The 18,110-nt window shown below is 35.0% G+C and overlaps 1 protein-coding gene across 8 annotated transcripts in view; it reads right to left on the bottom strand.

Moving 5' to 3' along the window:
* The window catches only part of HMCN1 (hemicentin 1), a 416,593-nt gene that overhangs the window by 44,070 nt on the left and 354,413 nt on the right, over nucleotides 1–18,110 (bottom strand). For all 8 annotated transcript variants that reach the window (XR_012122845.1, XR_012122846.1, XM_073216906.1 and 5 more), the window contains 12 exons: nucleotides 17,873–18,029; nucleotides 16,222–16,343; nucleotides 15,857–16,021; nucleotides 14,113–14,220; nucleotides 13,539–13,676; nucleotides 13,279–13,413; nucleotides 10,985–11,254; nucleotides 8,717–8,907; nucleotides 5,132–5,345; nucleotides 3,479–3,613; nucleotides 2,901–3,091; nucleotides 1,280–1,361 (listed from right to left, as the gene is read on the bottom strand). Coding sequence is in view for 6 of the 8 variants with exons in the window: in XM_073216906.1 (XP_073073007.1) it covers nucleotides 1,280–1,361; nucleotides 2,901–3,091; nucleotides 3,479–3,613; nucleotides 5,132–5,345; nucleotides 8,717–8,907; nucleotides 10,985–11,254; nucleotides 13,279–13,413; nucleotides 13,539–13,676; nucleotides 14,113–14,220; nucleotides 15,857–16,021; nucleotides 16,222–16,343; nucleotides 17,873–18,029 (1,908 nt within the window). In the remaining 2 variants the exon portion in view is untranslated. The remainder of the gene's footprint in view (nucleotides 1–1,279; nucleotides 1,362–2,900; nucleotides 3,092–3,478; nucleotides 3,614–5,131; nucleotides 5,346–8,716; nucleotides 8,908–10,984; nucleotides 11,255–13,278; nucleotides 13,414–13,538; nucleotides 13,677–14,112; nucleotides 14,221–15,856; nucleotides 16,022–16,221; nucleotides 16,344–17,872; nucleotides 18,030–18,110) is intronic.

Genomic DNA, 18,110 nt, shown 5'->3' with positions numbered 1-18,110 from the left:
TAAAAAAGAAGGAAATCCTGCCATTTGTGATAACATGTGTGGAACTGGAGGGCATTATGTTAAGTGAAATAAGTCAGATAGAGAAAAACAAATAGTGTATGGTATCATTTACATGTGGACTCTAAAAAGAATAAGTCAAACTTACAGAAACAGAGACTAGAATGGTGGTTGGCAGGAGCTGAGGGGTGGAAAAAATAGGGAGATGTTGGTCAAAGGATACAGACTTTGTTATATAATGCATAAGTTCTGGGGATCTAATGTATAACATGGTGACTATCGTTAAAAATACTGTATTGTACGCTTGAAATTTGCTGAGTAGATCTTAAGTGTTCTTAGATGAAAAATTCAAACCTAAACAAAATGATAACTGTATGAGGCGATGGATGTGTTAATCAACTTGACTGTGGTAATCAGTTCACAATGTATACATATATCAAATTATCACATTGTACACTTGAAATGCATACAATTTCATTTGTCAATTATACCTCAGTAAACCTGGGGGAAAACACTGTCTTAGACACCTATGAAATGTTCAAATCTTAAAAAGATAAAAAAATTAAAATCTTACAGAATAGCAGTTTGGCAAATAGCTGTTAGTAAATGTTAATCTGTAGAATCTTTCAATAGTGAATAAAGAAAATGTAAATTCATTCCATTAAATACTGAGCCTATTCACAAAGTGGGTTGATTTGCTTAAATTCTCAACCCAATGATGTTGGCCTCAGGTCAGCCTCTGAAGTGGTTCCAATATGCTATTGGAGTCTTTCATCTTTTTCTAATTATAAAAGCTTTGTCTTCTGATGCTTATAATGAGGGGCTTCACGACGAGCATGATAATCCTGCCCAGAACACCCAGTTATTTCATGGAAGATTGACAGCAATTTACCTGGAGCACTTTTGAGTTTATTTTGATTAGTCTTTATTTCTAATACAAATTTTTAAGGTGCCATAAAATGACATCTTTGTAAGCACTTTACAAGAACTGTGGTGAACTATAAGAAGGGTCCTTGACTGAATATATTGCAAACAAACAAAAAAGCCGCCAAGTAATTGCAACCTGAACTGCACGTGTTAGATAAAACAGAGAAAAATATCTGTGCAAAACTGTATCAGTCTTTTGCTTGACAACAATTGTTCCATCAGCAGCAGAAAACGGAATTAGACACACTCTGAAAACTGCCATTAATGTATTTGCTCTGAAGTTAAGGAAAATGTTGTTTTATTAGGCAACATTTCTTTAATCGAGTTATAAACAGAATTGAATCAAGCAGCTTACTCTGCAGAGTCAGGCTCATGCTGCGTTGCACCACCCCGGCGTCATTGGTAGCTACACACGTATAGTCACCGGCGTCTTCATTCTAGGAAAATAAGCCGTGTTTCATAAAAACGTGAGCCCACAGAGCAGGGTAAATAACCTTTTTCACCGTGATGCCAGTTTATATGACATTTCATTTTTGAGAAGGCATTGTAATGGAAACACAAAAACCTACATACATTTACTCTTATAAATAGGTAAAGAAAAGAAAAAAGAGAAAGAGAATGAAAAAGAAGTTCCCAGCCTACATTTTTAAAAAACAGCCTATTGTTGCTCTCTGGGAATAATAATAGCTGGGAAACCAAAACAAAAAAAACATTTCAGTAACCATTTACCTAAATTTATGTTACTAAATAAAAATGCACACAGTATTCTTACAGAAATCTTGGAAGATATAAAATTAATCAGTACAAATGAACAAATATTGAGTCCTTTCTAATGGGAATTAATTTAAAAAAATGTCAAGCTTGGCCTCTAGAAAGCTTGAAATTTAGGAAAACGAGTAACTAATTTACTGTTAAATGATAAATCACAGAATTAAGTTGCAAATTTATCCATATATAGTATAGAAACTAAGTACTATATGAGTTTGGATTCGGTGACTCATTAGAGTCATAGGTTTTGCTAAAGGTCTTGTAATAGGGGTGTTCATTACTGGAAAACTAAATCAGTTAAAGGAGAACTGAATTTCATAAAGTAGAGGAAGGTGGGAGAAGGGAGACAGATGTGATTTAGATGTACATTTGGGGGTATCAATGTAATATCTAAATAGACATTTCTAGTAGCAAACTGTAAGAAGAATTTGGGGTTAGAGATAGATATTTACAAATCTGAAATTGTATTGGGAAAATAATATTAGCGTTCACATTGCTATTAGAAGAAGTACCAAGAACTTCAGAAGTAGTACTTGTATCCAGGAAAAGGTGGGACATGGTAGCGAAGAAGCCTGAGACTTAACAGTGTTACAGAGGCTAATGATTAGCAGAAATCATCTCAAAATGGAAGGGACACTCAGCACTTAACACTGAAATAAAACGAAGGAGAATAAAAGTCTGAGAGCTGTCCATTGGATTAGGTGATGAGGTAGTATATGTTAATTATTATTTCAATTAATTCAACAAAGGGTTAACAGATTACCCATATGGAGTCTACTTGATAAATTTTTAGATAAAATATCTCATTCACTTGACCCCAAAATTAAAATAACCCAAAGCACCAGCCATTTTCCAAATCACTGAAGCTTTTAGAAGGTCGAAGGTAGTTATTGGCTTAGTGACAAAAGCTATCCTGTAAGTTATTTGTAATTGTGTTTGTAGTTCTTCAATTGCCTTGTTCTAAAAGTGATGCTAAATTATAGATCAATTGGGAACAAACAGCTAAATTATTTTATTGCTTGTACTTTTTTGAAAGGACTAAAAGTCATCAATTTGAACCACTGTTTCAGCCTTTTTTTAAGAACCCATTGTTTCAAATTTTATTATTTAAATAGGAATGCAAGAGAAATGTTCCCATCGATTGCACCTGTAGAGTGGCATTAATTGTGGTCATAAAAGTGCCCATCAGCAATCCCAATGTGACTTACTAAGGTGCCGTAAATGGCCAGGGAGCCATTGCCGAGCTGACGGATCCTGCGGTTGATTCCGATATCCACCCCCTTTCTACTCCACTGAATTGTTGGGACAGGATCTCCTTTCACCTCGCAGTTCAGGATGGCATTCCCACCAAGGGGTTCAATCCAGTTAGAAGGGTGATCACCTTTGAAGACTGGAGGTTCTGGGAAATAACAAAAGACATGTATAAGTAAAAGGAAGCCCTGATAGTTTCATTGAGATTTTGACCTATTTAGGAGATAATTTCAGTGGAGAAGGGAAAAGCTACTTTTGAACCCCCCTGAATTTTCCAGAATCAACTGCTCATGTTAATCAACCATATAATCTTCTCAGTTTCAGTAATCTAAGCAGAGGAATGCATTTTGTGCCAAAGGATCTCTTCACCTACTGCTTACCTACTTTTGAAATGAATGCTCATAATTTTTTATTTCTTAGGAATTTGTGCATTTGTGAAATAGGACAAAATAGATCAATATGCTGAAGTTATACTACATAATAAGGAAGCAAGAAAAAAACTATTATAGTTTTATAAAAAGAGTGCTTTTATTACCTTTCACATAAACAAATCCAATTGCTTTCACAAAACCAACGCTGTTCTCCGCAGTGCAAACATAAGTGCCCGAATCCTCTTTTGACACCCTTTCAATAATAAGTTCAGTGTGTCCATTGACGCTGTCAAAGCGAGCTGAGAGAAACAAGTTAGGAAACAACACAAATACCTCTCACTGACCTAAGAAAATTATCACAACAGCTCAGTATTTTGCAGGTGAGATTTATGAGTTGGTCAGCAATTGCACCAGAGATCTCAGCATGACATTGGAGAAGGGACTTTTCCACAGATTTCCTCTTCTGAGCTATTGGCAGTGTCTACAGACACTTGTTTGAAGAATGAAAAACAGCAGAAGGAACAGGAAGACAGAATGAAAACAAACATCTTTGAAAATTATTTCAGATATATATAAAGTACACCTTTCACCTCAAAATGTTGCCTAAATCTGGCTCATAGTCTCTCTCGGTTTCAAAATCTCTCCTTCAGAAATATGACATTTTCCATTTCATTTATCTCACCACCACTTTTCCTCCCAAACAATTTACATCAAAAACATGAAAACCTTTTCAGTTATAATTCAACTGACTTGGCGGGTCAGAGGGGAAATAATGAAAACATAGGCTAGTTAGGTAATAATGACAACATGATTAAATCTGTAATAATTTAAGCTTCTCTACAAATGGTGATGATATAAATATTTACAAAGGCAGTGATAATATTTGGAACAATGTATATGGTAAACATGCTAATCCTAAAACAACTGATAATAAATAAGACTCTGATTAGACCAGCCATTATCTAATTATATTAGGTATGTTTATGATGCATGCTTTCCCCCATTCAAATGATCTTTTAAAATGTCACACTGCTGAATAGAAAGTGGAAAATGAAGCTTTAAAAAATTTAAAGAGCTAAATTAGCACTACACTTTCAGAAAGCAGAACTGATTAGATTTTCCAGACTATTTTTTCTTAGTGAGGTGTTCTGTTATTACTAAGGTTATATAGTTGATGAATTATAGTCACTAATATAAATCTTTATAACAGAAAAAACTCAAGCTTATTACTCCTTTTCAAGACATCTATTAAATGCTAATTTGCAGTACTTCAGAACTCAGTCTTGGGATACAGTTACTTCTCAATACTGACAAAGTCTTTATGCTGATGACAAACAGGAGACACCTGCCTTCCCAGGGATGCGCCCTCCTGGGTTCCAGGCACTATCTACAGAACTGGTTTACACTCTAATAGAGGTTAATCCGTGCAGTGAGAGGCAGAGCCTTCCTCTCTAAAACTAGGAGAGTCTTCAGGACTCAACAGCAGCCACTTTAAGCCATTTATTAAAGATGAAGGAGGCCGAGCGGGTACGTTCAGGTGCCTGTATATACAATATTATCTTTTCATGGGGGAAGGAGATTATTTTCAGGTTAAAAACTCTTTTTATGTCCTTCAGTATAGGGTCTTGTGATCAACTTACCCTTTCGAAGAAATGAGAAGAACATATATACTGGGTATAGGATAAAATCCAGGCAAAGAACTCAAAACAATCAATTACTCATGTAACCTGTCAATTCCCATGGCTAAAGGAAATGGGTATTAGTTTAGAGCTCTTGATGGGTGCATTTATCCAGTTCTTAAGAATTAAATTACTAACCTGGGATAATATTGTTATTGAAGGTCCATGTTAACTTGGGCAATGGAATACCAGCGGCTTTACAGCTTAATTGTAGCTGCTCCCCTTTATTTAAGGACACATCTCCAGGAAGTTCAGTAAAAGTGGGGAGAACATGGACAGTCAGGCTGACGGTATGTGTGTCTTCACCGGCTGCATTTTTAGCAACACAGGTATAGGTGCCAGAATCCTCCGGCTTCAATAAAGAAAAACAACAGTGCTTAAAATTACATAATCTTACATCATATTACCTAAAACATTTAAAATTGTATAGCTGGGTCTCCAAAGGAGCGCTTTTATGTAAGGCAGTTTACATTTCCATCTTGCAAGCTGAACCATCTGGCCAGCTTTTGCATAGAATAATCTAAAATGTGTAAGACATTAAATAAAAACCCATACCTTACAGAAATAGAGCATCATTTATGGTAATAAGACCTCAGAAAACTTAAGATTCTCAAGTTTACTCAACATCCAGGGTCTCGCTGCTCTGCAATGTACAAACAATTTCAAGCATTTTGACAGCACACTTGGTCCTCAGGGTGATGTGGCAACAAAGACTTCCAAAATTATCAAAGGAAATGACAAGAATAAGGGCAATATTACCGGCAATTCTGGTTTCACTTGCTACATCCAATGGCCAGCTCTCAGCACTCACAACTAAATGTGTGGGTGACATTTCACACAATTAGAGGACTCTCTTCTCGTTGAAACCATGTCTTTACTTGGCTTCCAGGACTCCCTCCCCACTTCCCTAGTGTTCTTCCTGCCTCACTGTTTGCTCCTTTTCCAACCCCTTTTGCTGGCTTCCCCTCATCGTTAACATCTTAACGTCGTCATGTAAGAGAGATCGATCTTTGGTCCTCTTCTCCTCTATCTCTGCTCAATGTGGGGGTCTCATCCAATCCTATGGCTTTAAATACCATTTCTGTGCTGACATCCAGGATATCCAGCCCAGATCTTTCTTCTAAACTCCAATTACATTGAACTTTTCATTCCAATTCTCTGCCTGGATGCCTAAAAGACATTTCAAACTCCTGTCCAAAACTATGTTCCCCTTCATCTTCCTTGTCAATCTGTAGCCTTCATCATTGCAGTTGATGGCTACTTTGTCCCTGTTAATTAATGTTGCTAATGCTTTTGTTCTCAGAGACTTGAGTGTCATCTTTTCCTCTTTTCTTTTTCACACCCTACTTGCCAACTAGCTAGGAAATCCTAGCTTTAGTGTATATGCAGAATCCAACCATTTCTCAGCCCTTCTCTGCTAACATTCTGTTTTGAGTCCAGTGATCTCTCATCTGCCTCCAGACCTTCCCAACAGGTCTTTCTGTCTCTACCCTTGCCACCCTACCATCTGCTCACATCATAATAGCCAACGTAATATTGTAAAATCGTAAGACATTGCTCTCATGCTCACAACTTGCAATGGATTCTGATTTTACTTAGAGTAAAAGGCAAAATTGTTAAAATGACCTACAAGACATGATATGGTCTGGCCTCCATTTTTCTCTAACTTCTTTCTTTCTCTTTCCATTCTTTTTCTATGCCTTCACTGGCCTTCTGCTACTCAAATACATCAGGCATGTTCCCATCTTGAGTTCTTAAATTTTTTGCTCCCAGCTTAAATTCTTTGCCCCAGATATTTGCTTGGCTAATTCACTTCCTTGAGGTTTCGCTCAAATGTCACCTTCCCAAAGGGGACTTACTTTGTCTTCCTATTAAAAATGTAACCTGTCTCCCTCTGCATTCTGATCCCCTTTACCCTGATCTTTTATTTTTTATATCACTCATTTTCTTCTGATGTATTATATACATTGTTTCTTGTTTTTATTTTCTTGTCTATCTCCCTCTTCTAGAAATAAATTCCTTGAAGGTAAGAATCTTTGATGATTTTGCCCCGATTGTATTATTCTCAGTGTCTCAGTGCTGGTCACAGACAATGTACTCAATAAATACTTGTTGAATTAATGGTTGAATGATTCAGAATGCATTCAGGCCGATATTACAGACTTCCTTCACTTTAAAAAAGTTTAAGAATAATTTTTTTAATTTTGCATTGAAACATCAAAGAATTGATTGGAAATGTAGCATAATTTTTTTTTCATTCATTATAGGGAGAATCTAAACTTGGTTGGTTTAATACTAGTTTTTTTTTTTAAGGTAAAACAGGAATAAGTTATATTCCCAGTAAAGGGCTCTCCACCCCTATATCACTTAACTATTCTTAAATTCCCAGTTAATGACAACTTAAGTTTAAAATCAAGGATTTTATGAAAATGAAGCATTTGAAAATTTGGATTGCACATATTATTTATTGACTTCTACTTATCATTTACATCCTTCATCTGTTATTTACAAGCTACTCTATTCTTGATTATTTTTTTTTATGTATCTGAGTCATTGTCCCACTAAAAGCCTAAACTATTTTTTCTCATTTATTTCCTTCAAGTCTCTAAGAGGGATTGAGGGGCCAAGTTTAACAATCCTGAACCCAGGGGTAATCCCCAGTAGAGATATTTACTCACTTAAACAAATTTATCTTTTAATCAATACTAAAATTCACATTTTTAGCTTATCATCTCTCTGAAATTGGGATATGACCTAAAAATTGACAGTCTTCTCTAGTTTACTTGACTGTATTTTTGTCTTACTTAGTGGTACATAAAATGACAATCCTACAATTGATGGAAACTTAAGATTTGAATAAATACAGTTTTTGCTGGCACACGTGACTGAGTTAGGGCCTTGTTACATAGCCCATCACATGGGCTATTTACATGGCAATCTAAGGAGTCTGGCTAATGGATTTAATGATACTCTAATGTGGATGTGATCAATTTTATCATTTTAATCTGTTTAAATTTAATTCCATGAAGATTTTGTAATGAAAATCAGGCATTTTGAAGGGTAACAGAAAGGAATACGATATGAACAAATGCTCTAAAAGTGGTTCATAATTTAGTCATTTAACATTTAGTGCCAAGTGTTGGTATCTTGAACCATGCAACACTTTTTTAAAAGTTGTGTGGTATTCTAGATAGAGATTCCTTTTCAAGTGGGCTACCATTGAAAACCAGATGCTTCTGATAGTTGCTATTCTGCAGACTGGAGAAGAACCACCTAAGAATAGTCAAAAACCTCAGCTTGCCTATACACCTAAGTCCCTAGTTTCCTTGTCAGTGATTAGAAAGGGTTATTTGAAAACCTGAAAAGAGCAAAAAAACTGTATATTTGTGTTTTCTCAACAATACATTAGGCATTCTTACATCTCCACTCTCCTTATTTGTATACATACTTTAAAGCACAGAATACAAGAGGCACTTTTAACTTTTCCTGATAAACACAGATTTCTACAAAAATTAACTTTGGAAGGAGGCTGATTATGAGTAACTATTTGTTAAATATTCTCAGACTTGGACCATAAATGTGTAAAATTAATTTTTTGCCCTGAATGTTTAAGAGTATTTTTCTTTCATTATTAAAGAACATACTTCCAAGCTAAATTACTAGAAGTAAAAAAGTAAATGAACAATCTGGCTTAATGTGTCTATTCGTATCTGTTAAACTTACCACAACATTTTCCAGAATGAGTTCTCCATAGGGTTCTACAGTGTATTTTCCTAACAAGTCCATTAAAAGAACATTGTCTTTTTTCCAGTTAATTGCTGGTGTGGGGATTCCATCAGCCACGCATGGAAGGACAGCTTGTGAATTCTCATTGACCATGTAGTGTACATCTGTACTTCGGATTCTAGGTGGTACTGTGAATAATTAAAAAAAAGTCATTCAGTCTACTGAGTTCAATAATATCTTTATTCATGTTAAAAATTAACTTAAAATATCTATTAAGATATTGATCTGTTACTATGAAAGCAATCACTCTTTTTGGTGTCTGGCAAGAATTCTAACAGATTTGAGCTTGTTGAATGTAACTTACAATCAGTTTCTGAGCAAATGACATAGAATTGGGTTGGAAATATTTAGATTTTATTTGGCTTCCTAACTTTCTATTTGAGGTTCTTCAGCTGATTATGGTGAAGTAAAACCAACCAACCAAGAGCAACAACAAAAAAAAACAAAAACACTTCGATGGTTGCATAATTTCTGGATTTGTATCATAGACATAATGGGGGACAAACTAATAAAAGTCAGTAGTTTAAAACACCGCAAAATCTCTTATTGAATATCATAAAATGCTAAGGAAAAACACATTGCAGTATTCATGTGTTAGGACAAATGCTCATAAAACCAAGTCAAAACATTCAATTCAGTTTTTATATTGTCATAGAGGAAGTGTTTATAGTGATTTCATAACTCTGCAAATACTATGCTTTTAATTTTTTTGACACGGAATTTAGGTAATACAGAAAGATCAATCTAATGTTTTTGCATACTAAGAAATACCCTATGGGACTTGGAACTAAGATGTTTACTTCTAAAGCATAGGCTTAAAAAGAATACTTGGCTCAGAAAGTAAAAACATACTCTCCTCCCAAAACAATGAATTTTGGAATTATTCAAATGTACCTGTGAGAAATGGGTCAATCTTAACAACATTTAAAAAGTGACAACAGTAAGTTTCAGCAAAATGTATTATTTTTTATTATATGAGTAAATGTACCAATATTATATAAATGATTATATGCATAAACATTATAGATCATAAGGAAACACAAAAACATATTTTGCTAAATGTTATATCATATTTGATTTTCATTCATTTAGTTTTATTTTCATTATCTCCTTTACCCTAATTTCCCCAGACTTGATATTTTAATTTTGCTAGTGGTTTCTAAGTTGAAACATTCACTCTTTTTCAAAATGACAAGTTTTAGGGCTATGACTTTATATGTGACTATAGCTTTGGCCACACACTTTATATTTTGATTTGTAATGTTCTTATTTTTATTATTTTCCAAATTATCTGAAAGGAAAAACATATTGACTTACTTGTTAGCCAGAATCGTATTTTTTAATTTGCCTAGAGTTGGGATTTTGGCATTGAAAGTTCACTACACATTCCTAGGTTTATTGCACTGTGGGCAGGAAGAGTGGCCTGTATTTTTAAATCCTACTAATGATTAATTTGTTGTTTAGTATAAGGTCAATTTTGGTAAATTTTCTACATACACTTGAGAGGAAGGACTATTATTTATTTGAAGCCAACAGACTAATGTGTGTTGATTAGTTTAATTATATTATCTTTAACTGAAAGCAGGCATAAATAAGCCAGGGAAGGAATTTAGAGAACTCATGAATGGTGATTTAAAATTTGGCTTAATTATTTATTTCTTATTTATTCAACTGAAGGTGTTTCCACTTACTTTTATCACTTTAGCTATGAAGTTGTAGAGAATTCAAGTACATCAGAAAGGTTAAAAACAGCTTTCACAAATTTTTAAAAAAGGAAAGCAGAAACTCATCATTAAAGTGAGACTTACCTCTGGAAACAGTAGTTGGAAGGAGTTTAATTTCCTTATTGTTCCTACCACAGATACTAATACATAATTCTATCTGTAGTCTTAAAATATACATTAACAACCATGCTGATCTTTAGATGTTTTGTTAGTTGTCTAACAAAGAAACAAAGGGCCTTTTTTTCTGTTATAAAAATACACCTATAAATATTTTGGTACTTTAAAATAATGAATCAAATAGATAACCAATTCTCATTAAGTTCACACTGTATTTATCGTGTAGCTCATATGGTGATTCATTCTGAGTCAAGATGATTTGCAACTTGAGAAGTAAGGCAGAGTAGTTTCTTGTTGGTCTTTTCTCTTTGCCGTGGTCATGGAGGAGACTGAAATGATAAATGGTTTATGTTAAACAACCTACCATGGACAGTGAGCTTCGTGCTTGTGCTACTTGATCCTGCCACGTTAGCTGCCATGCAGATGTACTGGCCAGAGTCACCAGGCTGAGCAAATGCTATCTGCAGAGCCCCAGAGCTGAGGATGTGCTCACGGATTGATCCCATAATTTCATGTCCATCTTTATGCCACGTAATCTCGGGGCGTGGGAGGCCGTCTGCTTCACATGGTAGCAGGATGGGCTTATCAACAGCAATGATATATTCCTTTGGATGGGGGCTAATGACTGGAGGAACTAAAACATACAAAATTTAAACCTTATCTTAAAAGCATGAATGCACCATTTACACATTATAGTATTACTCTGGCAAAGTGAAGTCACATTGATAAGAAATAAAATCCTGACTTTGCTGTATCAGCATCAAAGGACCACTATAGTTTATTTTCATTAGGAAAGAAAACTCACTGAGCCTATTTCAGAAAATTATTCTCAGTATAGTTAACATATGGATTATATAATCAATTGTAACTGAGGCTATAAATGTGTATTCTTAAAGGACTGCACATTGAGAAAATTTAGGCTGTGTTGAAAGAGGCATTTTCTGTAATATACATGTATTATGTGATTCATGTTAGTTACTTAAACTTTCAGAATAGACCCCTTCAAGGTTTGGAAATTATTCAAAAGCTCAGAGATAGTTTTACTCATGCATTTCCAACAGTGCTTGGTGTTTCATATAAAGTGGCCATATCTAACAAGTATTATTTATATGAATGAATAAACAAATGAATAAATCTTGCAAAAGAATTACACAGATATAACTCTTCCCACTTCTTCAGGAAGCTCTGGACAGGCTTCTGACAATGATTTCTCTTCCTAGTGTTTACAATAGGAAGATTATCATTTAGGTATTGGCCTGGATATTCTTTCGAGTCATAAAGACATATTAAATAACTATGAGAGAAAAATCAAACACAAGCAAGGAACAGCCAACTATAAGCACCCCCAAAAAAGGAAGAGAGGATGACCAACCCCTGTTAGGAAAGTCCAGAGACAGTGACTAGGTACTGAAGACAGTGGCGACAGTAAAAATGCCCCTTAAAGCATGTGCAGGCAAAAAAAAAAAAAAAAAAATCTCTGAAATGTCTACCACCCATTCAGGAAAGCCTAAGAGAGAAATATATAAGGCCAACAATATTCACTGTTGCCGTGTGCCAACTAATAAGCAGAGTCATCAATAGGAGACCTCTGAGAACTCCACTGGTCCAAGTAATGCCCTGTGCATAGCAAGTCCCAGGAACCTAGAACTCTGCTTCATCCCAGGAGGAGGCTTTGGAGAAGTGGTCAGCCACGTAGGCACTGAATTTTAGGGTACACTAACATTAATGAGTAAAATAAAACCAAAAAGTTATGACAAAATATGAATAACCATGTGAAAGTTATTTCTACCAACCCAAATCATCTGGTTGGAATTGTGCTTGCCACAACACGCCATATCTACACGGGGAAATTCTATTCAGAATCCTACATGCCTCTCAAGCATGCAGTTATCTGTGGTTGCTTTTGTAATGTCAAACTGCTATTAGGTTTAAAGTATTTCCTTTGTCCCATAATTGCTCATACCGATACTTGTGATCAGTTAGTGAAGGAAGATCCCCTCTTTATAAGGTGCACATAAGTTGGCTTTACTATACACATTAGTTCTCCAAAGAAAAATCATACTATAAGGAAATTCTAAATCAGCAAATACAAATTCAGTAGCTCAGAGCCTATTTCCAGATCACTTCTTTATTCACAAAAGCAATGCAGGCAAGATATGGACATTATGTGAAGAAAATCACAGTTAAATGTGAGAAAATCCTGCTTAGTCTTGAGAATAATTTTTCCCATCAGGTTGACTTAAGTGCAATTACAATTTTTTTGTTTGTTTCTTGACTTTTTATTTATGATTTAAATATATTTATGATTTGTTTTTTAAGCAGCTACTACAATCTAGGGATGTCAGGATGTATCCAAAGTAGTAGTACAGAGAGAATGGTTTTAATCAATCACCTCAAAAATGTGCTATAATGACATTGAGTTCTCAGTGGAGGTTCACAAAAACTCAAAATACTAGGATATGTCTTGGTTTTTTTTTTATACAATGCCCCAAACCCCCAAACATCAATTTTTATTTCTCATCAGGGTAATAAAAAAACAAATAGGATAATATAAGCTAAGAATGTTGAGAATTAAGGCAGCATTATTATTTTAGACATATGCATTTTGGTGTATATTGTCACAGGCATCTTTGCAATAAAGACATAGATATTTATTACCTTGAACATTTAACTTGATTTTGCCCAAGGCTGTACCAGCTGGATTCTGAGCCACACACATGTAAGTACCACCATCCTCTCTGGCAGCTCTGGAGATCTGCAAGCTGCCACTAGGAAGAACTGCATGGTTTCTGCCTACATCACAGTTGCCAAAGCAGAGTTAGAAGAATTTTTATTTTCATTAAAAAAATAGTATACTGACTTCTGACTTTTAAAACACTAATTTGTTGTGATTTTCCTATAGAAACAGTGTTAGGTACCTGAAGTGATGACATTGATGCCTTCTTTTTGCCAGGTAATGAAAGGACTGGGTGTCCCTGTTGCATCACATGGTAAGAAAATGGGATTGTTCAGAATGACATCTAGTTCACTTGGCTGAGGCTGAATGACTGGCTGCTCTGTAAGAACCAATCAATGGAAATAAGCCAATGGCAATAGCGCAGAAATGTCTGTAGTAGCCGTGAAATTAAACGTGCCCAGATTCATGATTCCAAAACCTGAGTGATTTGATTGTCTCAGGGGAACGTAAATATTGGGCAGGTTATATTTTTTTGAGTCTTACTACTATAGCCAGTTTCCATTAGAAGAACTCCATCAGAAGACTAGAAGCAGGAACAGATGACAGAAATTCAAGAAGAAAAATACTTCAGGAGTTATTCTGTGTAGTTTGTCATCTCTATGTTTTCTTTAGTCTACTGAAGAATAGCTATCAGGTTTTCAGATCCCGAAGATATCACTGTGGTTCATAACTCTGGATAATATGCCCTTTCAAGAATGAACACAACTTAAAGAAAAAGCAAGAGCAGCTTTTGATGAATTAATAATTTTCCATACCTTGGACATGTAGGGTCACATGTCGATGTGCAGAACCAGCTGCATTCCTGGCAACACAGGTATATTTTCCAGCATGGTTTAATTGAGTGGCAAATATTTCAATTGCTCCTAAAAACGAAAAAACATAGTTTTCATGCATAGTGGATCCCTGATTCTCTGGTTGGATAATTCAAGTGTTTCTGATTTTTGTGTTTTGCCCCTGTTAACACTTGGCTAATGGAGCTTGTCTTATATTCCTATCTGTACCCTCTGAAGTGCCCAGCACAGTACTTTTTAATCATTAATAGTTTTATGTAGGCAAAAATTACATGACATAAAATTCATCCATTTAAATGTACAATTCAACGACTTGTAGTGTATTTACAGATTTGTGCATCTATTACAACCTAACATGAAGAACATGTCTATTACCCCTCCCCCCAAAAAATCTTATCCCACTTTTATAGACACTCTTCATTTCCAATCCCAGCCTTAGGAAATCCCTAATCTATTTTCTGTCTCTCTATATTTTCCTTTCCTGAACATTTCATACAGATGGAATCACAGAATTCTTTTCTGTCTGATTTCTTTCACTATAAGCATAGTTTTTGAGTTTTATCTATTGTGGCATGTGTCAATGTTTTGGGTCTATTTTTTTTTTTTTATTGGCAAAAAGAATTACATTGTGTGGATGACCCTCATTTCGTTTGTCTGTTTACCAGTTGATGGACATTTGCACTGTTTCTACTTTTTGGCTATTGTGAAAAATGCTGTATGAACATTTGTATACAAGCCTTTGTTTGAACATCTGTTTTCATTTTTTTAGGTAGATAACTATAGGAATGGCATTGCCAGGTCATATGGTAACTCTGTTTAACATCTGAGGAAGTTCCAAAGGGTTTTCTTATCACAATATTTTATGTTGAAGAGCAGTTAATTTATATTTTATGGTTTTAATGGCTACCAATCTGTATAGGTTTCTGAGATAACCAAAATACTTTGCTTTGAAAGTCAAGTTCCATCCTGAGAACAAATCCTCCCTTACTTCCTTTCTATTGAAAAAATAAACACATTCTCTTAGAATAATATGCACATATTCATAAGCCCCGGAATACTAATTGCTACTTTAGTTTATCTCTAGCGTACGTCCTCATTGCAGGATGAGTTTTCAGAAATACCAATGTGAATCACCTATGCTTTCATTTAGGTAAAATATTTTTTTTCTACAATACTATAAATTTTTTAATAATTAAATTTTATAAATGTTTAAAAAGTTATAAATTTTATAAAAATTACTACCACCATAAAAAATTACCTATCATAGCCTTACCTGCTAAATTATAAAAAACCTTGAAAACAAGAATGCTGTCTAAAGTTTTATGTCCTCAGAAATTTAGTGGAGTGTGTTTCAGGCAATAAATGTTGGTTAAATGAATGGACATTGTGTTTGGCCCATGAAGAAGTGTGGTTCACTCGAAGGCAACCAGTAAATTTATTAAACCTTGGGTTTAGTCAAGACATAAAGTCCCAGTGATTGTGCTTATTCTGTTCAGATCAGTCTTAGATATTATTTTATCTCAAGACCGGTTTTTCCCTTCTTTTCCTAGATCCCTTTCCCACTATAACTGCATTTTTCCTAGTTGCATAGGTCCAGGAATGCAGATGTATTTTATTCTTTAATTTTGGTGTAACAAACGGCCAGGTAAAGCCATCCATTAATAATTACTCCAATCAATAAACATGTAATCAATGAATTTGGTCTTACCTGAAGATAGAATTCTATAGCCATCTCCTCTGGGAAGCAGTCTTATACCATTTTTCATCCAGTGAATGGAGGGAAATGGAACTCCTGAAGCGGTGCAGGTAATTACCGTGGGGGCATGTGTGGTTACTAGGAAGTTGGTAGGCTCATCAGCTATGGAAGGTGGAACTAAAAGAACAACAAAATGAAAGAAAACTACACGTTTCCAGCCCTTAGAGATTTCCAAAGCTCCGTCACACATCTTCCTCTTTGTACAATGAAAGTGGATGTTAGGTAAGTGAAAGGGAAGCTCTCTTGTCAAGCAGTGGAATGATGAGGAAATGATATCATTATAATAACTTTCAATCCACATACTAAGCCAATTCTACCTTCGACAGTGAGATCCATGGTTCTCTTATCCTCTCCGGCGTCATTTGTCACCATGCACTCATAGGTTGCAGTGTCGTCCACAGAAGGGGAAATAATTACTAGTGAACCTGAAGAAAGGAGTCTAGAAGAGAGATTGCAAAGCAGTGAGATCCTATATACTCATTCTCATGAATGTGTCCAGTTGGTTCAACATGGTACCATACTGTCAACTGAGGGAGCTGGAACCCCCCTCATGTCCAAATGAACATTGTCTTTCTGATACTTCACGTAACAGACTTGTTTATAAGATAGTGGGTTAATAGGCCCTCAACCCCGACATTTCTGGGAAGCAGCTGGGTGGAAGGATTGTCTGAAGAGGGAATGTTGCATTTTGTGAATGCTTCTGTCATGATCGGCCAAACTTTCCTAGGTGAAATACAGTGAAATGAGCATACTGATGATAGCCACTGTTTATTGAGCATTGAACAGATTCCTGGCACTATCTCAAACGCTTCACACAGATTATTTCTAAATTTCACAATAACTTAGCAGGTTGATATTTGCTTATTTCCATTGGCAGATGGGTGACTACAAGTCTGTTTTATTCCTTTCCCTACTTCACACATCTCCTTATGTGATCTGGATACCTTGGAGACGCACTGTACGTATATCAGTAAGTTTTTTTCTTAATTCCTAACAATACATAACTAAAGTGATCTGGATCACTTCAAATGTTTAGGAGGTTTAGTAAATGCACATACACTATTCAAAGTACATCTAAAAAAGAATATCTATTTTCTGACTTCAAACTGTGCACTGATAGAATGGAAATGATTTAATAAGAACAAATTTAACATGCTTTTTTGTTCAAGGGCATTGTACATTTTCTACATAATTTATATCTTTAAGTCACTAAACTTCCAACGCCAGAAGATTAAAAGGGTGAGAAAAAGATTGAAGCAATAAGATTTTAAGTGAAACACTCTTAGTTTCATATTTCCTGGTATATGACAATTGATTTTTTTCAAAGCAGATCTAGAACATTTGTTTTTAGTATTATGGAAAATCCTTTGATAAGACGTCTATTAACCTAATTGAGGTGAGAGAAACGATGCTTATACAAAGCATCAGAAATCCCTGGTGACTTAAAGGTTAGTCTTTAAAAACTTAGATTGTCATATTATAAACTAAGCCAGTAAAGCTGGAGGAATGTAAAAAATTGGTGAATGTGTTTTTCCTCCCCACACATGGTGCCAAATACCTCAGTTGTATTTCAAGGTATAAAATTTTATTTTTATTCTACAACTGAAGTTTGCAATAGCTTTACAGAATCATTTTCTTTTATACCAAAATGATGTTTTCATCTTTTGTCTTTATACAATTCCAAGAGGTGCTAAATAATATAAAGCAGAATAGGAATCTCATCCTGTGGATCTCACTGACAGTCATCCACAGGGTTTATAGGGAGAAAATGTGCACCTATAATTCAGAAAAGATTTTAGGTTGAAAAATGAATTCCATATTAAGAAAAAAATATATTCTTTACATACTAGATAATTCTTCATACTTTATATATTTGCTGTCCCCATGGATAGAGTTAAAATGCTGATTGCTTTGAAAAACTTGTTTCTAAATTGCAAGTGGGAATTTTTAATAAAATTATTGCCTTACCTGTATGAATTTTGATTTTGATCCACATTAAGAAGTTGCCCATTTTTTCTCCAGCTGATTGATGGTTTGGGTATCCCAGTAGCCTCACAAGCCAGAGTAGTTTGGACATTTACTGTTACAGTTACATTGGTGGGACCCAGAGCAATAGATGGAGGGACTAAAAGAAAGTTAACAGATAAGAGGGAAACATAGTCAGCAAATAGTATGTTCTTTGAAGCACTTCTGCCAAATTGAAATT

Source organism: Manis javanica, chromosome 11, assembly GCF_040802235.1.
Source record: "Manis javanica isolate MJ-LG chromosome 11, MJ_LKY, whole genome shotgun sequence".
In the NCBI taxonomy this organism is placed as follows: Eukaryota; Metazoa; Chordata; class Mammalia; order Pholidota; family Manidae; genus Manis; species Manis javanica.
This window is presented reverse-complemented; position numbering and strand designations above follow the sequence as displayed.